We start from the raw sequence: 24824 nt of genomic DNA on the forward strand, positions 1-24824 counted from the left end.
GTTGTATGTATCAGTAGGTCACAGTTCAATCCTTTTAATGTTTTGAGTAATATTTCGCTGTATGAATATACCACAATTTGTCTATCCCTTCTTCAGCTGGTGGGTATTGGGCTCCTTCCAGTTTGGGGGCTATTATTAATAAACCTACTATGAACATTTGCATCAAAGTCTTTGTGCAAATCTGTGTTTCTGCTTCCCTTCAGAAAAGGTGAGTCATATAGCAAGCGTATATTTCCCTTTGAAATAAGCTGCTAATGTTTTTCAAAGTGTCGCTACCATTTTACATTTCTATCAGCAGTATATAAGAGTTCTGGTTCTCCCGTATCATGGTCAGTGTTTGATACGGTCAGCCTCTACGTTCTCTTATAGAAGTTGTATGGTTTTAGCCTTTGCATTTAAGTCTCTCGTCCATTTTGAGTTAATTACTGCATATGATGAGACATGCAAGTTGAAGTCAAATTTTTTGCACATGGATATCCAATTACTCCAGCACCAAGTGGTGAAAAGATTATCTTTTCCTCACTGAACTAACTTGTCATCGTTGCCAAAAATCAATTAACCAGATGCATTTTTCTCTTTGTAACGTCATAATTGGATAAAACATTTTTAAAGGGTGATCAAAACCTCAGGCCCCTCAAAAAACAAAAAGTCACCTGACCATATGCATAGGCTTATTTCATACTAAATTCTGTTCTATTATCTATATATCCATTCCCATCTGCCAATATCATACTGTCCTGATTCATGTAACTTTGTAGGAAGTTTTAAAATCAGGTAGGGTAAGTCTTCCAACTTTATTTTTCTTGATAAAACTCAGTTTGGATATTCGAGATCCTTTACATCTCTATAAAAATTTTGGTATTAATTTGTCGACATCTGTCCACAAAAAGAAGTCTGCTGGAAACTTTATTGGGATTGACCGTGCTGAAGACAGTGTGATTTGGGAAGAACTGACACCTTAAACAACATCTTCGGACCTTGAGCAGTATGGTAATCTCTTCATTTATTTTTATTATTATTATTACCACCAATTCATTTATGTAGTCTCTGCTTTGATTTCTCTCATCAACATTTTATATTTTATAGTTTTCTACAGGTCTGAAACATATTTTGTAAAACTTATCCCTAAATACATCATATTTTTAATTTATTATAAATGGTATTTTCTTTCAATTTTATTTTTTCTAAGTTTGTTTATTGAATTAAGTAATCTCTATACCCAAAGTGGGACTCAAACTCACGACCCTGAGATCAAGAGCCAGCCAGGCACCCCTCTGTCATTTTAAATTGTTTGTTGCTAATAGATAGAAATAAAAGGGTGTCACATGACTCTGAAACTCATTAATCTTAGTAGATTTTAATATTTCCTAGGATTTTCTATGGAGACAACCATGTACCCTTGTGAATAAAGACAGTTTTACCTCTTCTTTTCTAATTTGGATCCCTTTAATTTCTTTTTATTGGCTTATCGTATTCATTAGTAATTTCAGCACAATGTTCCATAGAAGTGATAAGAATGGACATCCTTGCCTTTGTCCTGATCTTAGGGAACAAGTACTTAGCTTTTCACTATTAAATGCGATGTTGGCTGTAGGTTTCCCCCAATGACCTTGATCAACTACTTCCAGTTGGTTGATGGTTTTTGTAATGAATGGATATTGAATTCTGACAAGTGCTTTTTCTACTTGTATTGAAATGATCATAGGATTTTTTTTTCTTTCAGCTTTTGAAGATGGTGAATAACACTGATTAGATTTTGAATGTCAAAATAACCCTGCACTGAGAGCATAAACCCTGCTTGGTCACGATGTATTACCCTTTTTGAGCATTGCTGGATTCAATTTGCTAATATTTAGTTGAGGATTTTTGTCATCGATACTGACCTGCAGTTTTCTTGCAAGGTCTTTGGTTTTATATCAGGATAACTGCTGGCCTCAAAAATGAGGTTGGGGGAGTATTCCTCCCTTCTGTATTTTCTGGAAGAATATACAGGATTCGTATTATTTCTTCCTGGAATTCTGCCTGGAATTCTCTTACAGGAATGTTTTTACCTACAAATTAAATTTCTTTAATAGATAGAGGTCTATTCAGGTTATCTGCTTTTTTGAGTAGGATTTGGTAGTTTGTATCTTTGAAAGAATGGATCCATTTTGCCTAAGCTGGATTTACTGGCATAAAAATGTGTACAATATTCCTATAGATGCCATCAGGTTCTACGGGTTCCCCTCTTTCATTCTTGATATTGCTGATGTGTGTCTTCTCTCTTTGGCTGGAGGTTTACTGACTTTATATATCTCAACAACCAGCTTTTGGTTTCATTGATTTTTCTCTAGTATTTTTCAGTTTTTATTTCATTGATATTTGTTCTTATTAGTTCCTTTCTTCTCTTTGCATCGTGCTTAATTTGTCATTAAAAAAACTTTTTTAATGTTTATTTTTGAGAGAGAGAGTGCAAGCAGGGGAGGGGCAGAGAGAGAGGGAGACACAGAATCCGAAGCAGGCTCCAGGCTCTGAGCTGTCAGCAGGGACCATGAGATCATGACCTGAGCTGAATTCGGACGCTCAACCGACTGAGCCACCCAGGTGCTCCTGTCATTACTTTTTTTTTTATTATTTGCTTAAGAAAGAACCTTAGATCATTAATTTGAAAACTTTTCAACTAAATTTTTCTCTAAGCCCTGCTTTACTGCATCCCACAAACTTTGATACATTATAATTTTTGTTTAATTAAAAATATTTTCTAATTTCCTTTGCAATTTCCTTTCTTCTTTGACCCGTTTTTACAAGAATGTCTTTTAAAATCCAAATATCTGAGGATTTCCCTGATATCTTCTGGTTACTGATTTCTAGCTTAATTCCATTCTCATCAAATAACTATTTGGGGGGAGCACCAGGGTGGCTCAGTCAGCTAAGCGTCTGACTGTTGATTTCAGCTCAGGTCATGATCTCACGGTTCATGAGTTCGAGCCCCACATCATGCTTTGTGCTGACAATGCAGAGCCTGCTTGGGATTCTCTCACTCTCTCTCTCTCTCTCTCTCCCTCTCTCTGCCCCTCCCCAATTTGTGTTTCCTCTCTCAAAAATTTTTTAAAAATAACTATTTTGGGAAGATTTCAATCCTTTTCAATTTTTGAAACTTGTTTTACGGCCCAAATGTGACCCTTCTCGGTAAACGTTCCATGCGCTTTTCAGATGGAATGCCTGTTCTGCTGTATTTGGGTACAGTGTTTGACAAATGGCAATTAGGTCATGTTCAAGTCTCCATATCCTTTGGCATTTTCTGTCTGATTTTTCTGTCAGTGGTTGAGAGAGGGGTGGTGAAATATCCAACTATGATTTTGGATTTGTCTATTTATTCTTTCAGTTCTACCCAATTTCGCTTCCTGTATTCTGAATCTGTTATTAGATGCATACACAATCAGGACTATTACATCTTCTTGATGAACACGCTTTCTCGTTACGTGTTTATAGCTTTCATCAAATGAGGAAAGTATCTGACTGCCATTTCTGCAAATAATGTTTTCTTTACTTCCTCCTTCTTCGACTCCAATTACAAATACACGTTAGGCTTTGTGTTGCCCTATAACTCATTGATACCTTGTTAACTCTTCATTCAATTATTTTTTTCTGCTTCATTCTGCATGGTTTCTTTAGATATGTCTTTTTCACTGATCTTCTGTGGTTAATCTCATTCACTGGATTTGTTTTTCATATAACATATGCTTCGTTTCTAGATGTCACACGATGTCTTTTTTTTTTTTTTATCCTCTATTTCTCTGTTCATGATGATCATGCTTTCCTCTATCTTCTTAAATGTGTGGAACATCTTGATAATAGCTGTTTTCAAGTTCTTGTCTCCTCATTCTATCATCTGGGTCATTTCTGGTTTTGTTTCTATTGATATGTTTCCTGGTTATAGGTGGTATTATCCTGCCTGGTAGTTTTGGCTGGATGCCATACACTGTGGATATTACGGTGCTGGATTTTACTGTCTTCCTTGACTGCTCTTTGTTCTGGGATGCTGTTACTTTGTTTTTCTTCTTTGTTTTTTGGGGGAGGCTTTTTCTTGTAGGGGGGATGCTGTTACTTTGAATCATTTGATCCTTCTAAGATTTTTAAAGCACTTTGAGGACATGCAGAGAAGGCCTTTAGCGTAGAGCTGCTTTGACCCAGGAGGTCTCTACTCAATGCTGCACATCTGGCTGAAAAGAACACAAACTAGGCATGGCCTTGGATTCCAAGAATTATTCCAAATGCTGCTTCCTCGTGGTCCTCTCTCTGGCCTCAGTGGTTTCCTCAAACTCCTGCACAAATCAGGAAGCAGCCTAAGACTCAGAGGCCCCTTCTGCAGATCTCTGGAGTTCATCCTCTGTGTATCTTACTCCTCTTCAGTCATTTTTCTAGCGAATTCTAGAAATCGTGGCCTCCCCAGGTTTTAATACTGTCTTCTCAGTTCAGTGCTGGGCTCCCTGTCCCTGCACCATGACTTGGACACCCTGGGTTAGGTCAGTCTTGGGGAGCACTTTGTTTCCTTCCTCTCGGGGATCACTGTCTTTCCTGGACAGCCTGCTGTCCAGTGTCTGAAAATCAGAGTTTTTTATATTTGTCTGGTTTTATGGCTATTTAACACAGGAGGATAGCTGGTCTCCATTCCTATCATGGTCCAAAGTTGAAGTCCCCATAGTGTTTTGCCGTGTCAATTCTCATATGGCACCTTCTGACTTTACTGTTGTTGCTTCTCTCTAATCACTCATCTTTCTCACCAGACTGTAAGCTCTTAGGGCCTAGGGACTAGGTCTTGTTTATGAATTGTGTCCTGTACGTGGCCAGCACAAGAGAAGTCAAGTGAATAGAATGGGCAGATCAAGATAGATAAAAGAAATGAGATAGAGAGGTGCTCAGAGTGGAGCACCTTGAAATGTTTCAACTATGAAACTTTTTTATCTGGTCGTGTGCTGTGACTTCCTAGTATTCAGACTCTGGCAGGACCGTAACTGCCAGGAACCAACCTCCTTGCCAATAAGAGACCAGTGTCAGTCAGTCTGACAATGCAGGTTCTTGAACCCTGGCCAATTCCCATCAGACCTATCTGCTGAAGAGTTAAGAACTGACTCTAATTAGGCAGCGTTAATTCTCTAAGACAAAAGTCTCACCATGTGCAATGAATACATTGGCTGTAAAACTCCAAGATGGCAAATCAGTATTCCTCCAAAGGCACTGATTTTAGAATCAGAAAGATCTGAAATCTGAATCCTAGGTGTGCTGCTTACCTGCTGTGCAAACCTAGGTAAGTTGCTTGACCTATCTGAACTTTAGCTTCCTTATAAAATGGGGGTAATACCTGATATCTTCTCTAGATGAAGACAACCCAGTATACCGTTAACCCTTAATAAATGATAGTATTGTAGGTTTAATAAGGATCCTTTAAGCAAAGATAGAAGTCAGGTAAAATGCATTAGTAGCCACCTGGTAACACTACCCCCAGGGAGAACATTTACTTGGAGGACACCCAACGTGCAAATATGCACTGGGCAGGACACTTTGCCTAATAATTATAAACCACAGGCCGAGGGACGCCAAACAATCTGTTTTCTAGCTTACTGGCTGTTTCTTCTAGGGGTGTGCCTGTCCGTCTGTCTGTCTGTCTGTGCCTCAGACACAGAGAACCACAATCATACTCAGGTACTAAAAAACAGTTGGCAGGTACTGGGACACTTAAATTGGCTGGAAGAAGAGAGGGAATGCATGTTTGGCGGGAAAAGTTGAGGGGAAAATGGGTACAAAAAGTTCTGACAAGCTGCTAATAAAATTTTTCAAACTACTAGGTGTCTTTCTTAATATATATTTATCAGAACTTCTGGAACAGGCAGCTTAAGGCTGAGCACTTTGGAAACACTGAGATTTACAAGAGGGCCATCGAAATATTTTAAGAAGTAAACAGGAAAGGTTCAAAGAATGTTTAGAGAACAAATGTTTTCAGCTCAAAGAAGAGAAGATTCAGGAATAGTTAAGATGACTCCTGGCAAACACAGGAAGGATTATGCAAAAGAAGGGGGTGGCCACCTGTCCTCTCGCCCTAGTGATGAATAAAATGAAAAGAAATGGACTCAGTTGTGACAGAAGAGGCCCACTCTAATGGCTATTAAAAATAGAAACAATTTTCTAAGGGACAGTGTGAGATTTTTTTTCCCCTGGAAATCTTCAAAAAATAGAGTAGACGTCCACTTTTCTAAGGATAACAGAGGTACCATGTTGGTGAGGCGCTTTCCTGGGGTCTGAAAGATTCCCTGCTATGCTGTTTCTTATTCACAGTCCACCAAGGGGCACAATCAACAAAGGGCTTGAGCTTTTCCTCTCTCTCTCTTTTTTTTTTAAATTTGTTTAATGTTTGTTTATTTATTTTTGAGAAAGAGAGAGAGAGAGAGAGAGAGAGAGAGAGAGAGACAGCATGAGTGGGGAAGAGGCAGAGAGAGAGGGAGACACAGAATCTGAGCTGTCAGCAGCACAGAGCCCAACGCAGGGCTCGAACGCACTAACTGTGAGATCATGACCGGAGCCGAAGTTGGACGCTTAACCGACTGAGCCACCCAGGCACCCGCCCCACTGAGCTTTTTCTCTCAAGAGTGGGGTGGGTCTGGATGGAGACCACACACCTGCTTTCACTTGGGTTTCTGTAGAAAGGGCCCCGTGCAGAGTGTCGGGAGGGGGGGTTCCCTGGAGTGCACAGATAGGTGAGAGGGGGAAGGACATAAACTGGCCTGGCTGGCAGAAGTGTGAGAGGTGACAGGTGTGCTTAGAGCAACAAGGAAACATTTTTCTCTCCAAGGTGACAGATAGAACAATGGACTTTTAGAGATAGAAAGCAACTGAATTTCCAAGGTGTCTATGAAAAACAAAAGCTGAATCTAAAGCCACAATATGATGGTTTGAAACCACTACTGTCTGTCCCAGACCAACAGAACCGGGCACTTAATTCTACGAGCCCACGGCAGGGCAGCAGCTGAGGACGGTCTCCCTTTCCCGGCACTAGCAAAGGTAACAGTTTCCTTAGACAATAAAAAACAAGCAAACTTACTCACTTCTCTAGTTTCTGCGATTCCATGAAAATCACTCTAAGGCTGGGTCAAATAACTGGGTCAAATCCACAGTCATGAACAAACTGCCCTCTGGATTCGAGGCACAGAACTTGAGGTGGCAACTGGCAGCATAGCAGGTGTCCTGGAGGGTTCTAGAACTAGAACACGAGGCTTTGGGGTCTGCAGTGGGGCACTGGTGCAACTGAACCTCGAGGAGAAGCAATGGCCAAAGGTGCGTTTCATACGTGATTTGCTGTCAGGAAAGACATTCTCCAGCTGCCTTTCTAGTAGCTGTCAAACTCCAGTAGCTGTGAAACCGCCTCACAATGATTCCCACCTGAAGTAAAAGCTCCAGGATGGGGCCCCATTAAGATCCAAAAGTCCCCCAAACAGGGCTTTTGCTGTACCGTATGCCCCCAGCAGCACCGGGTTTGTTACGGCCCGCTCCTCATTGTTGAAAATGACTGCCCATGGGGCGCCTGGGTGGCTCAGTCGGTTAAACGTCCAACTTCAGCTCAGGTCATGATCTCACGGTTCATGAGTTCGAGCCCCGCGTCGGGCTCCGGGCTGACAGCTTGGAGCCTGGAGCCTGCTTCGGATTCTGTGTCTCCCTCTCTCTGCCCCTCCCCAGCTTGCGCTCTGTCTCTCAAAAATAAATAAAATGTTAAAAAAAATTTTTTTTTTAAAAAGTAAAGAAAATCACTACCCAAATCAGTTTTTTGACGTTTTAGCTAGTAGGCCTCACATGTGTTAGTGCAAGAAAAAAAAAAAAAAAAACAAGGTTGAGAACCATCACTCTTATACACTTTCTATAAAGGGAAAGAAATCAGGATGCCAAAGGGACCCTTTTCTTACAGCTATGTTTGCACAGCCACAAATGCCAAAGTTTCCTAAAGCTGTTTTGTTCACACTTTATATAAGAATGAGAAAATGTCAGGCGTCACCAACAGTGAACACTACTCATATTGTTGCTGCTGTTATCATCAGGGTGCCCTGGGAGTATGGATGGAGGTGCTGAGGGTGCCGTTGAGAACCAGCATCTCTGACCTTTGATCTGTGATTGGCTGGAACGGGGAGTGCAATCTGTAACCCTGGATGGAGTTTCTCTCTGCAGAACTACATGGTCCTCCCCATCAGCAAATAAGCAACTCTAATACCAGTGTTGCAGCCCAGACGCCCCAGATGGTGGCTTAATCGCCCGCAAGAATTAATAGCGCACCTCTAAGCACATTATTCACCCAGAGAACAGTTTAGGCAACGGGCAAGATTCTGGCCCATTATGCTCCACACAATCGCTAAATAACATGCAATCATAGAAATGAAGCATGGCATATGGTAATCTCTCCACGATATTGGGATTCATTGTAATAAAAGCGCCGTTCAGAACCCTTATGTAGAAATCTGAAAGACTTACCTTTCTTTTCTGGAAGGAACATCACAATAAGACAAGCCAGTCCTCCTAGGCACAGAAATGCTGCTAAGGTCCGCTTCCGGCCACACCTAAACAATGGAAAGAAATGACACATTTCTCTTGGGGATCTTGTAAACGCATCTGCGGCTTCTCCTGAACCTCCCTCCTGAAACGTCCCCAGTGGCATTATATACATTTGTCTTTGATTAAGGAATGGGTGGCAAATGGGACTGACCAGGACATAGAATATGTGACCATCACAACGCAAAGAACTAGCTGGATGGCAGCATCAAACGACGTGTGCAGGAGAAGAACAGAGAATTGCTCTGTTCCTGAGCGTTCGCTCTGTTCCGGGTGGTTCTGAATGCTTTCTGTCGAGCATTTTACTTAGTCCTCAAAATAAACCTATAAGGCATGTGCTGTGCCTTCCGTCTTCCAGAGAATGAAAATAAATAAAACATGGAGAATGGAGTCTCCCTACTCACTTCCTTTCCTCGGTACTGAAATCTTAAGCACTTCAGATTTTATTTTATTTACTTAAAAAAAAATTTTTTTTAACATTGATCCATTTTTGAGAGACAGAGAGACAGAGCATGAGCAGGGGAAGGACAGAGAGAGAGGGAGACACAGAATCCAAAGCAGGCTCCAGGCTGCTCTGAGGTGTCAGCACAGAGCCAGATGCGGGGCTCGAACTCATGAACTGCGAGATCGTGACCGAAGTCGGAAGCTTAACCGACTGAGCCACCCGGGTGCCCCAAGCACTTCAAATTTTCAACGCTGTAAAACAAGCCCCTCTCTCTTAAAAATGCAAACTGAAAATAATTTCTTGTTAGTACGTCAGAATCAAGTGAAACTTATGGCACGCTTTATGAAGGGAAATCATTTTCAAAGAAGAGCTTGAGGCTTGGGCGAAAGACACTGGCAGTGACAAGCCTCCCTTCACGAGGAGCCTATGACCCGCTAGGTCCCCTGTAGGACCTTCGGTAGCACCTGTAACTTTTCTGACAATTTTGCCAGGGAATTTTATAATCCCTAGTTTGAGGGTAAGTACAGCTTACTGAGCTTGTTAAGGCCGTAAAACTAACACGTGGCTAGGACCAGATTTGAATTCAGTGGCAGCGGCTGGGAGACAGGACAGGACGTGGGTCCCCAGGTCACACTGTGCTTCATGTAACACCAGTACTGAACGCCCTTCAGTGGACAGGCACCATGCTAGGCAGGCAGTGGGGAGGCAAAGCCACACAGGGAACTCGCGTGGATGGCACCCTTCTAAACCTTCAGTCGTCCTCGGAGGTGCGCATGGGCAGCTGTGACAGCATAGAGGAGGGGCATCTGGCACGCCGGAAGTGTTGGGGATGGATTTCTGAATTTGCAGCCTGACTCGGCTCTTGGACCAGCACTAACCGCAAGCTTGGTCACTAACAGAGAGGTCGGCAGAGACAACTGGGACCGCCCCCAGAGAAAGGGTTCCACTGAACAGAATCCAAACTTGCCCTTTGGAAGGCGCTAAGCATGCCATTCATGACAACATCACCAAGGAATGCTGTTTTGCTTTGAGTGATGGTTTCTGGGTAGTGGGACAAGACACGATCCAGCAGATTCCTGGTTCGTACAGAATGGGGTTTTCGGTTGTCCTGGTCAGGAGCTCAGGAACAGAAGTGACCTCAGGAAACTGAGGAAAAGGTACTTTGTCAAAGAGTTTTGAAAGGGCCTTGTAAAACTGCCCACTGACAATGAGAAGCAAAAGGAGGGTGTATTCCTCCCCTCAACAAAGTCGAGTGGGTCTTAAGAGGGAAGAAAAGTCTTTCCAGGCTCTCCAGTTCTATGCCTTGTGAAGGAATGTGCACGTGACAGGGGCTGGGTCCATGGAGTTCTATCTACACAGAGCCAATACTCCTATCTGTTGGGGCTAACAAATGACACACAGGCTACTCAAAAACCTTCTGGTGGTAGTGCATTTGGATTGAACACCTACGTAAAAACTCACAAACATGAAACCCAAGAAATGCCACCCTAAAAAATGAATTCTAACTGCATTTGGTCTGAGAATAAATCACCATAGCGTGCTTAACAGATACTAGCTGTGGACAAAGACAAAAATCTTTAAGTATTTATGGATATAAGAGCATGTGTGTGTACGTATTCTATGTAGTCCACTTCATACTCGTCTATACTCACCATTTTTGGTTAATCAAGTAGATGCAGATAGGGTAAGAAGGAATCTCTATGAGGCCAGACAGGGCCAGGTTGGCATAAATATTTCCGCCGAGATCACCTGCACTCAGAGTGAGGCCATAATACACCAAGCTGCACACGAACCTGCAGTTGGGGGTAAAAGACAAGAAGGACAACAGAACAAGTACATTAAGAATCTGCCGGGGAAGATTCGATCACTGGTTCAGTGTAATGCCATGCGTCGTAAGCAGTGAGCCTGACATTCCCACTGACCTTCCTATCCCGATTGAAATTTTTACTAGGAAAAAATACAAACGTAAGGGGCCTTGGAAATTATCTGCGCTGCACTTGGATGCTCTCTAAAGCAAATGAGTGGTCAGCTGCTGAAAGAGCAAACACGCTGGCCTTTCATCAAGCATATCTGCATTTAATAGAAGACAAGGACGATTCTTACTTTAATCCAGCAGTTACCGGAACCCTTGCGGTAGGTGACTGCTGGGTCAAAGTGACTCTAAAGAAGAACTCCCGGGGGGAAAGCCAAGAGAGGATGGTGTTGAGAACATGCACTGAGAAGCGACTGGAGTCGGTGGTGGTGACCTGTATAGGCCAGAAATGACTGGCACTGCACCCCCCTGACCAGGTTCTTGACCCCGCCCGCCATTCAGCAGGCGTATGTGCTGTAGACACCCAGACAGGAAAGGGAAGACCAGGGGACAGCAGAGGAAGGACCCTTTAAAAAGCCACTAGTTTATTTCTGCATGCCGTTACTGCAATACTTAGGGAGAGCCTCCTGGGTGGCAGGCACTGAGCCAACCTCTCAAGGTCTGGGAACCGAGGAACCCAGGAGCTTTAGTGTTTATTTATTTTTGAGTGAGAGCGTGCACAAGCAGCGAAGGGGCAGAGAGAGGGAGACAGAGGGTCCAAAGCGGGCTCCATGCTGACAGCAGAGCCCTGATGCTGGGCTCGAACTCAGGAACCACGAGATCATGACCTGTGCCGAAGCCGGACGCCCAACTGAGCCACTGAGGCGCCCCAAACCCAGAGGCTTTAAATAAGCGAAGCAAAGTACCATCCTGAAGCCCCAGGTTGAGGATTTCTCAGAGTGAAGGAAATAATACAAACTTGTGTGCCTAGGAAACTGCATTATTAAAAATAAAACAGAACAGAACATACAAAAACAAAACCCTGAAACTAGGCTTAGTAGTAGACGAATATGTTTCCTAACCATACGTTTCTATTAAATGTACTACAGGTTTTGGGAGCATATCAGTTTTTACATTTTGCAATTCACTTTGACAGGTGTTTATTCCGGGGACATTTCCATTTGCTTCCCTTTAATTTTCCTTAGAACAAATCTGATGAGCTGTGGCGTGATGAGATCAAACAGAAAAGGGAAAGCTTTCTTTCCATCTCTGCCAAAACAGCAAAGTGGGCCAAGCGCCCTGGGCTATTAAGAAGGGGCTACAGTGGACAGGAGATGTGTGGGGGATGGGAAGAGGGGACCCTGGAGCTCGACTGCTTGGTGGGTCATCCCTTCCTGGCAAATGAGCCAGGGGTGCCAGCTACTTCCCATTACCTCTCACTGGGCGAGCTGTCACTCGTGTTCTAAGGATGATGAGCAGTGTCGGAGCCAGGACGTCATGAGTAAGGATGCAAGGGGTCACTGAGTTGTCTGTGTTCCCTGCCCCCCAGAACACTGTCTGTAAGCAGTAAGCTAAAAAATTTAAACCCATGCAGTTTTCTAAAGTATTTTTAAAATCCTTTGTACCTGCAGTAGATACCCTCCTCTGACAGGTGTATCTATCAGTGTGTTCACTCTGCATTTAAAATAGAAATCCTGGGGCGCCTGGGTGGCGCAGTCGGTTAGGCGTCCGACTTCAGCCAGGTCACGATCTCGTGGTCTGGGAGTTCGAGCCCCGCGTCAGGCTCTGGGCTGATGGCTCAGAGCCTGGAGCCTGTTTCCAATTCTGTGTCTCCCTCTCTCTCTGCCCCTCCCCCATTCATGCTCTGTCTCTCTCTGTCCCAAAAATAAATAAACGTTGAAAAAAAAAATTTTAAAAATAAAATAAAATAGAAATCCCAGGGGCGCCTGGGCGACTCAGTCAGTTAAGCATCCGGCTTCGGTCATGATCTCGCGGTTGGTGGGTTCGAGCCCCGCGTCGGGCTCCGTGCTGACAGCTCAGAGCCTAGAGCCTGCTTCAGATTCTGTACCCCCACCCTGGGCTCTCTGCCCCTCCCCACTTGTATTCTCTCTCTCTCTCTCTCTCTCTCTGTCTCCCTCCCTCTCAAAAATAAACATTAAAAACTAATAATAATAAATAAATAAAATAGATATCCCGGTGAAGCAATTCCCACCATGGAAACACACATACGTATTTAAACCCAGTTGTGATGGCAGCAAGTCAGGCTCAAATAAAGCCCAGTTCAGGACACACGAGGCATCTGGTGCCCTCTCGTGGGGAGGGAGAACAGGGAGAGCACGGGCAAGGAGGGCCTACAGTCCCAAGGCGGGCACTATGCTTGGGAGCTTCCTTAATGGCAAGTTGGTCATTGGGATGCATAATTACAGCTATTAAAATCATCTTGACCCTTTTTATGGGCCCAAGCAAACTTTAAAATGCTTGCATAATATTTAACAGTATATTTAGGGCATCAAAGAACTGTTGAAAAAGGAACCACTGTGGGGAGTAACCAGAAGAACAGATGTGAAACACAGAGGTGTGATTTTACTCCTGGGGAAGGGCTTTCTTCAATGACAGACCCACAGAAAAGAATTCGGAATTTTATGGCATCTTCAGAAAGAACAGCAGTATGTGGAATGACTCTGCTTCTGTTATGGCATATTTTAGCATTTGGAGCCCAAGGGGAAGAGGTTTATTTGAGAAGAACTCCTGTGGCTGTGTAAGATATAAAATAAACGGGGACGGGGTGCCTGGGTGGCTCAGTGGGTTGAGCGTCCAACTTCGGCTCAGGTCATGATCTCACGGTCTGTGAGTTCGACCCCCGCGACGGGCTCTGTGCTGACAGCTCAGAGCCTGGAGCCTGCTTCGGATTCTGTCTCTCTCTCTCTCTCTCTCTCTCTCTCTCTCTCTCTGCCCCTCCCCCACTCACAATCTGGCTCTCTCTCTCTCTCTGTCAAAAATAAATAAACATTAAAAAAAAATTTATAAAATAAACAGGGACGCTCTCCCTGGCTCCATGTCTACTTTGTTGGTTTGTTCATCTGTTTTTTATCCCCTGAAGGCCAGACTCCAGAAGTTAACATGCCTCCAAAAACAAACAACCTTAAAACAAGAAGTAAATTATCCTCAAGAAGAAGGCAGAGGGTTTGACTTGCAAATGCTGAGTTTTACGGAGCCCTAAGCGCCAGCACATATTTTCTAAGTGTTTGCACTCGACCGAACCTCAAATTAGTTGCTCCTGTGCTGGGTTGTCAGGTTTGGCAATATTGGCAATATTCCAGCACTGTGCTGGGTCTGTGGGGAAGGTGGCAGTGGGTGTGACCTGATCACACAGGTGGCAGCCAGGGAGAATCACGATATGGAAACATATATTCACACCTTCTTGTTCTCAATCTGCTGTTCTTTACAGCTGTGTACCTAAGATCACTTTCATATAAAATTATTCTCCTTGGGGACGCTGGGTGGCTCAGTCGGTTTAGCGGCGGACTTCAGCTCAGGTCATGATCTCATGGTTCGTGAGTTCAAGCCCCACATCAGGCTCTCTGCTGTCAGCGCAGCTCCTGCTTGGATCCTCTGTCTCCCGCTCTCTCTGCCCCTCCCTTCTCTCTCTGCCCATCCCCAGTTGGTGCGCTGTCTCTCAAAAATAAAGATTTAAAAAAATAATAAAAAAATAAAATAAAACAATTCTCCTTAATCCCCACATGAAAATGTAGGTCTCCGCACAGCCTTCAAGGCAAATACGTACCAACCACAGCACAGCAGTCCTTTTAGGCCAGTAAATATGATGCTCACACCCAATACTGGACCCAATAACATCGATGGCACCCTAGCAGAGGCTGCAGGCATACCGAGGAGATATTGTGGGTTACGTTCCAGAACACTGTAATAGCCATAAAGTGATGATCGCAGTAAAGCAAGTCAAATAAACTTTTTTGTTTCCCAGTGCGTATAAAAGTTATGTTGACACTATACCGTAGTCCACTACGTGTGCAAAAGCATTATGCCTTAAAAAGCAATGCACCTACCTAATTAAAAATATTTTGTTGCTAAAAAATGCTAACCATCATCTGAGCTTTTAGCAGATCATCATGTTTCTGCCGGCGGAGGGTCCTGCCTCGATGTGGATGGCTGCTGACTGATCGAGGTGGTGGCTGCCGAAGGTTGGGTGGCTGTGTCTGTCTTTCTTAAGACAGCAGTGAAGTCTGCCACCTTGATTGACCCTTTCTTTCACAAACAATTTCTCTACAGCATGTGATGCAATTTGACAGCATTTTGCCCACGGTAGAACTTCTGTCAAAATTGGAGTCTAACTTCTCAAACCCTGCTGCTGCTTTATCAACTAAGTTTCTGGAGCATTCTAAATCCTTTGTCGTCATTTTGACAGTCTGCACAGCATCTTCACCAGGAGCAGATTCCATCTCAAGAAACCACTGTCTTTGCTCATCCATCACAAGCAGCTCCTCATCCGTTCAGATTTGATCATGAGATTGCAGCCATTCAGTCCCATCTTCAGGCTCCGCTTCTAATTCTAGTTCACTTGCTGTTTTCACCACATCCACAGCTACTTCTCCACCAAAATCTGGAACCCCTCAAAATCATCCATGAGGACTGGATCCAACTTATTCCAAATTCCTGTTAATGTTGATATCGTGACCTCTTCCCATGAATCACAAACGTTCACAATGGCATCTAGGAATAGTGAATCCTTTCCAGGAGGTTTTCCATTTACTTTGCCCAGATCCATCAGAGGCATCACTATCGATGGCACCGATATCCTTACGAAATGTATGTCTTAAATAAGATCGAAATTACTGAAAGTTGAAATTACTCCTGGATCCATGGGCTGGAGAAGGTTGTATTAGCAGGCATGAAACCAACATTAATCTCATTGCACATCTCCATCTGAGCTCTTGGGTGACCAGGTGTGTTATCAATTAGCAGTAATATTTTGAAAAGAATCTTTTTTAAAATCATTTTTAAGGTTTACTTATTTATATTGAGAGAAAGAGAGAGTGAGCGTGTGTGTGACAGTGGGGGAGGGGCAGAGAGAGGGGGAGAGAGAATCTCAAGCAGGCTCCATGCTGTCAGCTAAGAGCCCCACATGGGGCTCGATCTCACGAACCGGGAGTTCATGACCCAAGCCGAAATCAAGAGCTCAACTCCCAACCAACTGGGCCACCCAGGCACCCCAGAATCTTTTTTTCTGAGCAGTAGGTCTCAATGGCAGGCTTAAAAATTTAGTAAACCGTACTGCAAACAGATGTGCTATCATCCATGCTTGGTTATTACATTTACAGAGCACAGGCAGAATAGATTTAGCATAATTCTTTTTTTTTTAGTTTATTTATTTATTTTGAGAGCAAGAGAGAGAGAGAGTGTGTGAGCAGAGGAGGGGCAGAGAGAGAGGGAGAGAGAGAGAATTCCAAGCAGGCTCCACCCTGTCAGTGAGGAGCCCGATGCAGGGCTCGAACTCACAAACCGCAAGTTCATGGCCTGAGCTGAAATCAAGAGTCAGACACTTAACCGACGGAGCCACCCAGGCACCCCCAGATTTAGCATAGTTCTTCAGGGCCCTAGAATTTTCAGAATGGTCACTGAGCACTGGCTTCCACTTAAAGTCACCAACTGCATTAGCCTCTAGCAAGAGTCAGCCTGCCCTTTGAAGCCAGGCATTGACTTCTCTCTAGCCATAAAAGTCCTACATGGCATCTTCTTCCAAACGAAGCCTGTTTCATCTACGTGGAAATCTAGTGTGTAGTGTAGCCACCTTCATGAATGGTCTTAGCTGGATCTTCTGGAGAACTTGCTGGAGCTTCTACACCAGCACCTGCTGGCTGCTTCACTGTGCACTTTTATACTGTGGAGATGGCTTCTTTCCTTAAACCTCATGATCTAACCTCTGCTAGCTTCAGACTTTCCTTCTGCAGCTTCCTCACCTCCCAGCCTTCATAGAATGGGAGAGAGGTTGTTGCTCTGTACCAGGCTTTGGCTTAAGGGAACGTTGTGGCTGCTCTGATCGTCTCTCCAGACCACTCAAACTTTCTCCGTATCAGCAATCAGGCTGTTTTGCTTTATCATTCATGTGTTCACTGGAGTGGCTCTTCTCACTTCCTTCCAGAACTTTTCCTTCATTCACAGTGTGGCTAACTGGTCGGGAAGCCTAGCTTTTGGCCTACCTTGGCTTTCAACCTGCCTTCCTCAAAGCTGCGTCATTTCTAGCTTTTGACTTAAAGTGAGAGGTGTGTGATTCTTCTTTTCATTTGGACACCTGGAGACCACTGTAGGGTTATTAACTGGCCTAATCCCAGTATTGTCATGTTTCCAGGAGGAGAGGGGTCCCAAAGAAGAGAGATGGGGGAACGGCCAGTCGGCAGAGTCGTTGGAACACACACAACATTTATTAGGTTTACTCTCTTCTATGGGTGTGGTTCGTGGTGCCCCAAAACATCACAGTAGTAACACTAAAGAGCACTGATCACAGATCACCATGGCAAATGTAACAATAATGACAAAGTTCGACACAGAGCCGTGAAGCGAACAAATACTGTTGGAAAACGGTACCAACAGAGTCGCTTGCCGCAGCGCAGGCACACACCTTCCACCGTAAAAAACGCGGCATCTGAGAAGCATAGTAAAACGTGGTATGTCTATACAGTACGCAAGTACTGCCATCCACTTGACCCCTTCCCACGTCATTCTGCAAATGGGACCATCTTCAGTCATTCGATGCAATTTACATGGATGCCGAGAGCATTCTGAGAGGCAGGTAGGAATGAGGTATTCAAGTGGCTTCAGGTCCGTCATTTCACACTCCCAGGATCCCATCAGGGCAAGGAACAACACCGCCCACCCCCGTGAGTGAGTGAGTGAGTGAGTGAGTGAGTGAGCAAGCGGGAACGCCACAGAATGTGCTATCTGACCACTCGATGCCAAACCAAAGTTGGTATTTTAAACTCCTATTTAGAAACTCTTCTGTTTCTAATATGCTTTCTTACTTTCCTTTTTTTTAGAGGTGGGGGAGGGCGGTTCTTAAATATTTACATTAAATAGCTCAGAAGCACAGATGTGCTTCTGCTGTCTGTTTATTCAAGTTCAATGGACGTGCTATCAGGCCCCATCAGTTCCTCCTGGACAGGGAGGGTGCTGCAAAAGCAGAGGTGAGCACGACGCAGGCATCAAGACACAAAACTTGTTTTCATGAAAACGTCAGGCTGACAAATCAGGTTACGTTTTCTGTCGCCCTGTAGAAGGACGTCATCAACAGACCTCTAGCACCCTGAGTTGAAGATCAAGACAACACCCCCTAGATATAATTACCAGATGAACATCAGGGTCAGCGTGTGCCCCAAGAGGATCCGGTAACGGAAGAGATCCAGGAAACTTCCGGTCTCCCTGTAGCTCCTGCTGGCCGGATGTGTTAGTGAGAACGTACACTTGAGCTTGTGGTTCCTCTTGGCAATGAGGTACAGAGCCGCTTCAGCCTCACTCAGCCGACCCTGGGAGTATAACCAACGAGGTGATTCAGGAATGAATCTGAAAGAGACGTCATTAAAGGCTGTATATTCATATAGGTACACGGGCACAGGAAGGAGCATGTAGATTTCCTCACCACAACTGGATTCCACGTGAGGTTTAAAACCAACTCTCCCAATGACATGGGGGGGGGGGTCCCCTTAAACAGCACGCCAGTGTTAAACGGTGGTCTGCTTTACGAATGGAAACCAAGAACACACTTCCAAAAAAGCAGCAAAAAAAAAAAAAGTAAGCAGTATGCATTTCCTTTTGAATAAATTTTAATAGATAAATGGCAAGTTAAGCCGAGAATACTGAAAAATTCAAATTTTTCATAAAACACAGGTCGGATAGAGGGCTCTAAATCATAGCCATGTGTTAGAACAGTACCACAGAGTGAACAGGTGTTTAAGTTCTGACAAAGCTTCACAAAGAAGATAAAAATATTTATCGTCTTATCAGAAAAAAATAAATTTTTAAAAAGTGTTTTTAACATTGTGATATGTTATTAAGAAGGCAGAGATTATTTTAAGATTCTCCATGAAAATTAAACAGGGTTTATCCCATCTCAGCTACTTTTGAGCATTTCCACCTTCAAAATACTCGAATTAGCTGATACACTTGCTTTAATATGTCCTCAGGATATTTCCTGCCTCCCCCCGCAAGATCTTAAAAAATAAAAGTCATCTCCTGGTTAACTTTCAGTTACATAACAACAATTCTTTTCTATTGAATACTGAATGTCAGTGATGTCACCACTGGTATTTTCCAATAGTTCCAAGACTTAACTATGATGTGTCTCCTCTCACAGCCGTGTGCACACTTCTAGAGGACCGAGGACTTGGGAAAGGCCAAACTGTGATAGGAACACAGACACGCATTTAATAAATCCAGCAGCCAGTGCCTTTTGACCTAATGTGACATTATTTGCCTAAAATGAAACTTCTCTAAGGAAACTTGGCTATTTAAGGTGCCTTTTGGAATTCGTGCCCTTCTGTAAGGGCAGTGAAGTGGCAACAAAACCCACAGAATTTGGAACTTCATGGACAGCCAGTCGGTCAATAACCATTTGTTGAGAACTTTCGATTTTGTATTGAGCTGTGTAGTAGGTGCTCAGAGGAAACGGAAAGGCACGAATTCTCCCAGAGCTTTGCTGCTGGACAGAGAATATCCATGCAGATTGTCTGATTGTCTGATTATCTGATTGTCAACAAAAGCAGGAACGTAGGCCATCCTTTATTTCCTTCTTTATTGCCCTCTGGTTATTATTACTAATACACAAGGTGGATGATCGAGTAAAATATCGTTCTCTTGGAAGTTAGGTCTGCCGATCATCAACTGGACCGACTGGCCCTATCCACAAGGCCGCTTACAAGGTACCACATAAACACCAGCTGAGTCTATGGGGCGCCTGGGTGGCGCAGTCGGTTAAGCGTCCGACTTCAGCCAGGTCACGATCTCGCGGTCCGTGAGTTCGAGCCCCGCGTCGGGCTCTGGGCTGATGGCTCAGAGCCTGGAGCCTGTTTCTGATTCTGTGTCTCCCTCTCTCTCTGCCCCTCCCCCGTTCATGCTCTGTCTCTCTCTGTCTCAAAAATACATAAAACGTTAAAAAAAATTAGAAAAGGGCGCCTGGGTGGCACAGTCGGTTAAGCGTCCGACTTCAGCCAGGTCACGATCTCGCAGTCCGTGAGTTCAAGCCCCGCGTCGGGCTCTGGCCTGATGGCTCAGAGCCTGGAGCCTGTTTCTGATTCTGTGTCTCCCTCTCTCTCTGCCCCTCCCCCGTTCATGCTCTGTCTCTCTCTGTCCCAAAAATAAATAAACGTTGAAAAAAAAATAAAAAAAAAAAAAAAACACCAGCTGAGTCTAAATGCAAAGAAAAAAGAGCATAAATGAAGCCTAATGTGATGAATGTAGACAGTACACCTGGGAGAGATAAGTGAGCCACCAGAAGTCTATCATAATAAAAATCAAAAATGAGGAGAACTGGGAGGTAAGAAAAAAAAAAAAAAAGACAAGGAAATAGCCAAAATACTAACAGTCATTATCTTTGGGTAATTTAGGTCATGTTTCCCTTCTTCTTAAATTCCATTGTTTCCAGAATTGTTGATAAGCGTTAATTATCGTTAAAATGTTTTAAACAAATCTTTTTTTTTTTTTTTTTTTTTTTTTTAAATTTATTTTTGGGACAGAGAGAGACAGAGCATGAACGGGGGAGGGGCAGAGAGAGAGGGAGACACAGAATCAGAAACAGGCTCCAGGCTCTGAGCCATCAGCCCAGAGCCCGACGTGGGGCTTGAACTCACGGACAGCGAGATCGTGACCTGGCTGAAGTCGGACGCTTAACCGACTGCGCCACCCAGGCGCCCCGTTAAAATGTTTATAAATCGGGGCGCCTGAGTGGCTCAGTCGGTTAACCGTCTGACTCTGGCTCAGGTCATGATCTCACGGTCCGTGGGTTCAAGCCCCATGTCGGGCTCTGTGCTGACAGCCCGGAGCCTGCTTCAGATTCTGTGTCTCCCTCTCTCTCTGCCCCTCCCCCGCTCATGCTCTGTTTCTGTCTCTCTCTTTCAAGAAATAGATACATAAATAAGAATATATAATAATAATTATAATAAATAAATAAAATATTTATAATAAATAAATAATTATAATAAATAAATAAATAAGAAGAAATAAACATAAAAATTAAAAAAATGTTTATAAATCATGGTTAAAGATGAGACATGAGAGATATTGAGGCTTTGGAAATTTGAGTTAATCAAGTATTTCTACTTGGGAAAGCACGTATCTCGGGCACTAACTGAGGACCAGACATGTTCCCACATTTGGGGAAGCCAATGAGCTTTCTTATACAAAGGCTCACCTATCTGCTAATGGACGGACTTGGGAATGTAAATTCTGACACATGCAGATTTTTCATATCAAACAGCAAGAGGTGTTTTGAAAGAAAAAGCAGTCGTTGAACACACTGCCCTCTCAGTAGTGCTGGGGACAACTTCAGAAGCCACGGTGCTAATTTGGGTGCTAATTTAACAATGTTGCCTCTGCTCGAAACATGTCCTATGAATCTCTTAGAAGATGGAAAATCTTTGTAAATTATGGGAGTGTGATTTTTTTAAGTAAAGCTGCTCAAATCCAAGTACTGTGAAAACGAGGAATTTTTTAAACTAAGCGATAATGTTTCTAGGAAAAAACACAAGGTATGACCCTAAAATAACGTGACATTTTCGTATGTGGCTGATGGCTAATTCTGAAGGCTGATTCCAGATGTTTTTGTGCCAACACCTGCCCAACGGATACGAGGGATCTTCTGTGGGGAAGGCCCTGGGCTTTGCTGCTGGGGGACACGTAGCCAAGCCGAGAGCCTGCAACCGTCAGGGAGCTCCTGGTACAGAGAGACGGGCTCCACACCAGCACGAGGTGGAAATAGGAACCCCACTCGAAGGGCATGGGTTTAGTGCTGCAGAATTCAGAAGCAAATGACTTGCAGCTAGAGGTGTGATCAGAAGTTTGGAGGGGGTGGCAATTTGAGCACTCCAGAAGGCTAGGAGTTAAACAGGAAGAAATGGAGAGAAGGGTGTTGAAGGGGCAGGTGCAGCAGTGGTTAGGAGGTAGGGAAGCAGGCCAGTGCCAGGTGAGTGCTGGAAACTCCATGCAGCCGGCTGTGTCTGGAACACAGGGTATGGGAAACAGGGTGGGAGAAAATCAGGGCAGATCAGCTGGAGGCCGACTGTGGGAAGGCTCGCATTCCAGGCCTATTTCAGTTTTACATGCTCTTTTCTCTCCGTTTCCTATTTTTTCCTGACTTGAATTCATTTCCCAGTGAGTAGATGTCCCTACCTAGCGCTGGGCCATAAACACTCTTCCGACTGAGCCAGCCAGACGCCCCACTGTTATATTCATTTTTGCGCTTAATTCTCTTATTTCAAAGGGAATACAGAAACAGATTGCAGCTCAACCCTCACCAAATCTCAATTAGTGGAACTTGAAGAAAGAACTACTGCGTTAAAGATGTATCTGAAGGAAAATTCTACTACAGTTATCCCTCATTTTACGGCATAGAAGCTGGGACCGCCGGCTGAAAGTTTCATTTATTCCAAAGATTTTAATGGTTCAAATCAGAGGTCTGAAACCTCAGGAGACAGCCTTTCACAAGCACATTGAAACTTCTAGGGAAGTAAAATTAAAAACTCGAACTTCTTAAGCACATCATTAAACTGATGAAATAAGAGATGAACCAAGTATTACTTTGCGACTAAAGATCCGAATGCAGTACGGTATTTACAGGCAAAACTGGGTTCCTTAGCCCCAGCAAGATGGTCAGCATTTAATGTTAATTTTACGGAGAACTCTGTAAATGTCTCTGAAATATCTGTTTTATTGTTACCGGACTCTATTTGGGGAAAAATGTTAATAAATAACATTCCTGTATTCTATATTATGTGATATACATTATATAATAAACAATATTAATAAAGTGTTTGCTGTGGGGAAAAAGCACTGATAAGATAGCTCTACGTTGGTGACTCACCTCCCGCATTTAGAGCGCCACAGTGGGGCATCTGGGCAAGTTGTTTGGAGCGCCCTGCCCTGACCAGGCATTGAGCCCATCCACCCTACGGGTTTCTGCCATATGTGAGAATCTTCCCACGCCCACATTTAGAGGCCCTGAGATAATAGTTACGCGCAGGATAAAGAGGTGCCACTACGCATTGGATACGGATGGAGTGTCCTGTGGTATCGTACCTGGGCCATACACCTAGCACGTGATCTGATCCAGCCTGAAGATCTTTACGCTTGAGGCATTAGGTTAAAAAAGAAATGGGTACCCTGGGTCAACAACTCGAAGGTTCATATATGGTCTACGGAGAGGTTACTTCAAATAAGGGATACCTGCATTCTGAATTAATTAAGCATCTCTCCTCCCAGCATCTGCCAAGCTTTGGAGCACTTGTGGAATTTAGCTCTTCACCAAAGTCAGTTCAGGTAAACTCCTGAAAGGGAATAACGCCACTCATTGACCCGCATCCTCTTAAGACATTCCTTCTGTGTATTAAACCTCTTAGAAGAAAAACTACTTACAAAGATAGGAGGAAGACCACTGTTCCCTGCAGGTTAACCAGAACGGCGAGGGTCCTCCAGGAGCGGATGAAGTATCCCAACAGGGCATACTGGGCGATGCCAACCGCGAAGAAGAGGCCACCGATGGATCCTAATTAAGAAGAGACGCCTGTTACTGGAGACGGCACCCTCCCCGTCACCCTCTCCAACCCAAGTCACAAGCCAATGCCTTCCTTGGGAGACATCAACAGGAAAGAAAATCCTACCCAAATATTGAGCATCAGATGATAAAAGTAGAAGAGAGGCCAGCAAGTTAGTGGGAAAGGAGGAAGGACAGGTGAAAAATATGAATGACATGTGGTCAAGATGACTTGTAAGGGTTTGTCCAAATGCTTTCTGCATTGAAGGCTGTGTTGACATCTGCCTGAGCATGTGCTGAAGTCTGGACGATGTTTTCCTGGATGGTGGTAAGGTTTTTAGGTCATGAGATGATTGCAGCAGTGGGACTTCATCTTATCACAGGGCTGTGCCTCAAATCCTTATTTTAAATCACAGGCTACTCCTCAGCTCTCCCAACTGCCCTTCCCTACTTCATTTATTATCACCAGATATATGACATTTTCTATTTGTTTCTTGTCTGTCTCCATGACACATGGATTTTCGCCAGCACCCTGATGGAAAAAAATCAACCATGGGTTAAAAAAAAAAAAAATCCTATGTTTTTTGAAATAAATGCTGAGACGGGAAGTAGGCCCACTAGCTTTGCTCAATATACTTGTGAATTTATACCTCGGACACACTTTTTATAATTACTACCATCACCATCGGTAGTGGTAATAGCTACTATTTATCGTGTATTAATAAATGTATTACATACATTGTTCTACAAAGCAGGTGCCATTGTGGACCACGCACAAGGAGGAAGCAGCACAGAGAGGTTGGATGCCACTGTTAGGGCATGGAGCTGTGCACAGCATGCCTGAGACCATACCCCGATCTGCCTGACTACAGAGCCTGTGATGCTATACCAATCCTCTCTCTCCGCCCTTCTGGGGAGAAGCAGGCTTCTGGGGGCAACCCACAGCAATGGGACGATCTTGTTACAAGACTTCTCTACGACGATCCCATAAAAGAAATGTTTACTTGGATTCTTGCCCACAGGCTTTCATTTTCTAGCAATGATGACTTGTAGGCTCTGTGCCCTGGTGAGGAAAGGGGGGAAGAAGGGAGAGCCGAGACAGCACCTTCAGCGTGTTCCGAGCATGTGTTCAGATAAGTAAGGGAGTGGGGACGCCATGATTTCCCTGGAAACTTAAGATAATCAATAGCTATTACAGGTTCATTACAGTGTATCAGACAGCACCTGGCTTGCAAGAGTAAGACTTTCTGTCCTTGCTCAGAACAGCT

At 44.0% G+C, this 24824-nt stretch overlaps 1 protein-coding gene across 2 annotated transcripts in view; it reads right to left on the reverse strand.

Annotated features, from left to right (window-relative positions):
- Nucleotides 1-24824, reverse strand: part of SLC22A15 (solute carrier family 22 member 15) — an 81786-nt gene that overhangs the window by 12125 nt on the left and 44837 nt on the right. For both annotated transcript variants that reach the window (XR_007154814.1, XM_047871170.1), the window contains exons 5-8: nucleotides 23439-23568; nucleotides 18162-18377; nucleotides 10666-10806; nucleotides 8491-8576 (exon numbers count right to left, since the gene is read on the reverse strand). Coding sequence is in view for 1 of the 2 variants with exons in the window: in XM_047871170.1 (XP_047727126.1) it covers nucleotides 8491-8576; nucleotides 10666-10806; nucleotides 18162-18377; nucleotides 23439-23568 (573 nt within the window). In the remaining variant the exon portion in view is untranslated. The remainder of the gene's footprint in view (nucleotides 1-8490; nucleotides 8577-10665; nucleotides 10807-18161; nucleotides 18378-23438; nucleotides 23569-24824) is intronic.

The sequence above is a fragment of the Prionailurus viverrinus genome, chromosome C1 (assembly GCF_022837055.1).
Source record: "Prionailurus viverrinus isolate Anna chromosome C1, UM_Priviv_1.0, whole genome shotgun sequence".
Classification (NCBI taxonomy): domain Eukaryota; kingdom Metazoa; phylum Chordata; class Mammalia; order Carnivora; family Felidae; genus Prionailurus; species Prionailurus viverrinus.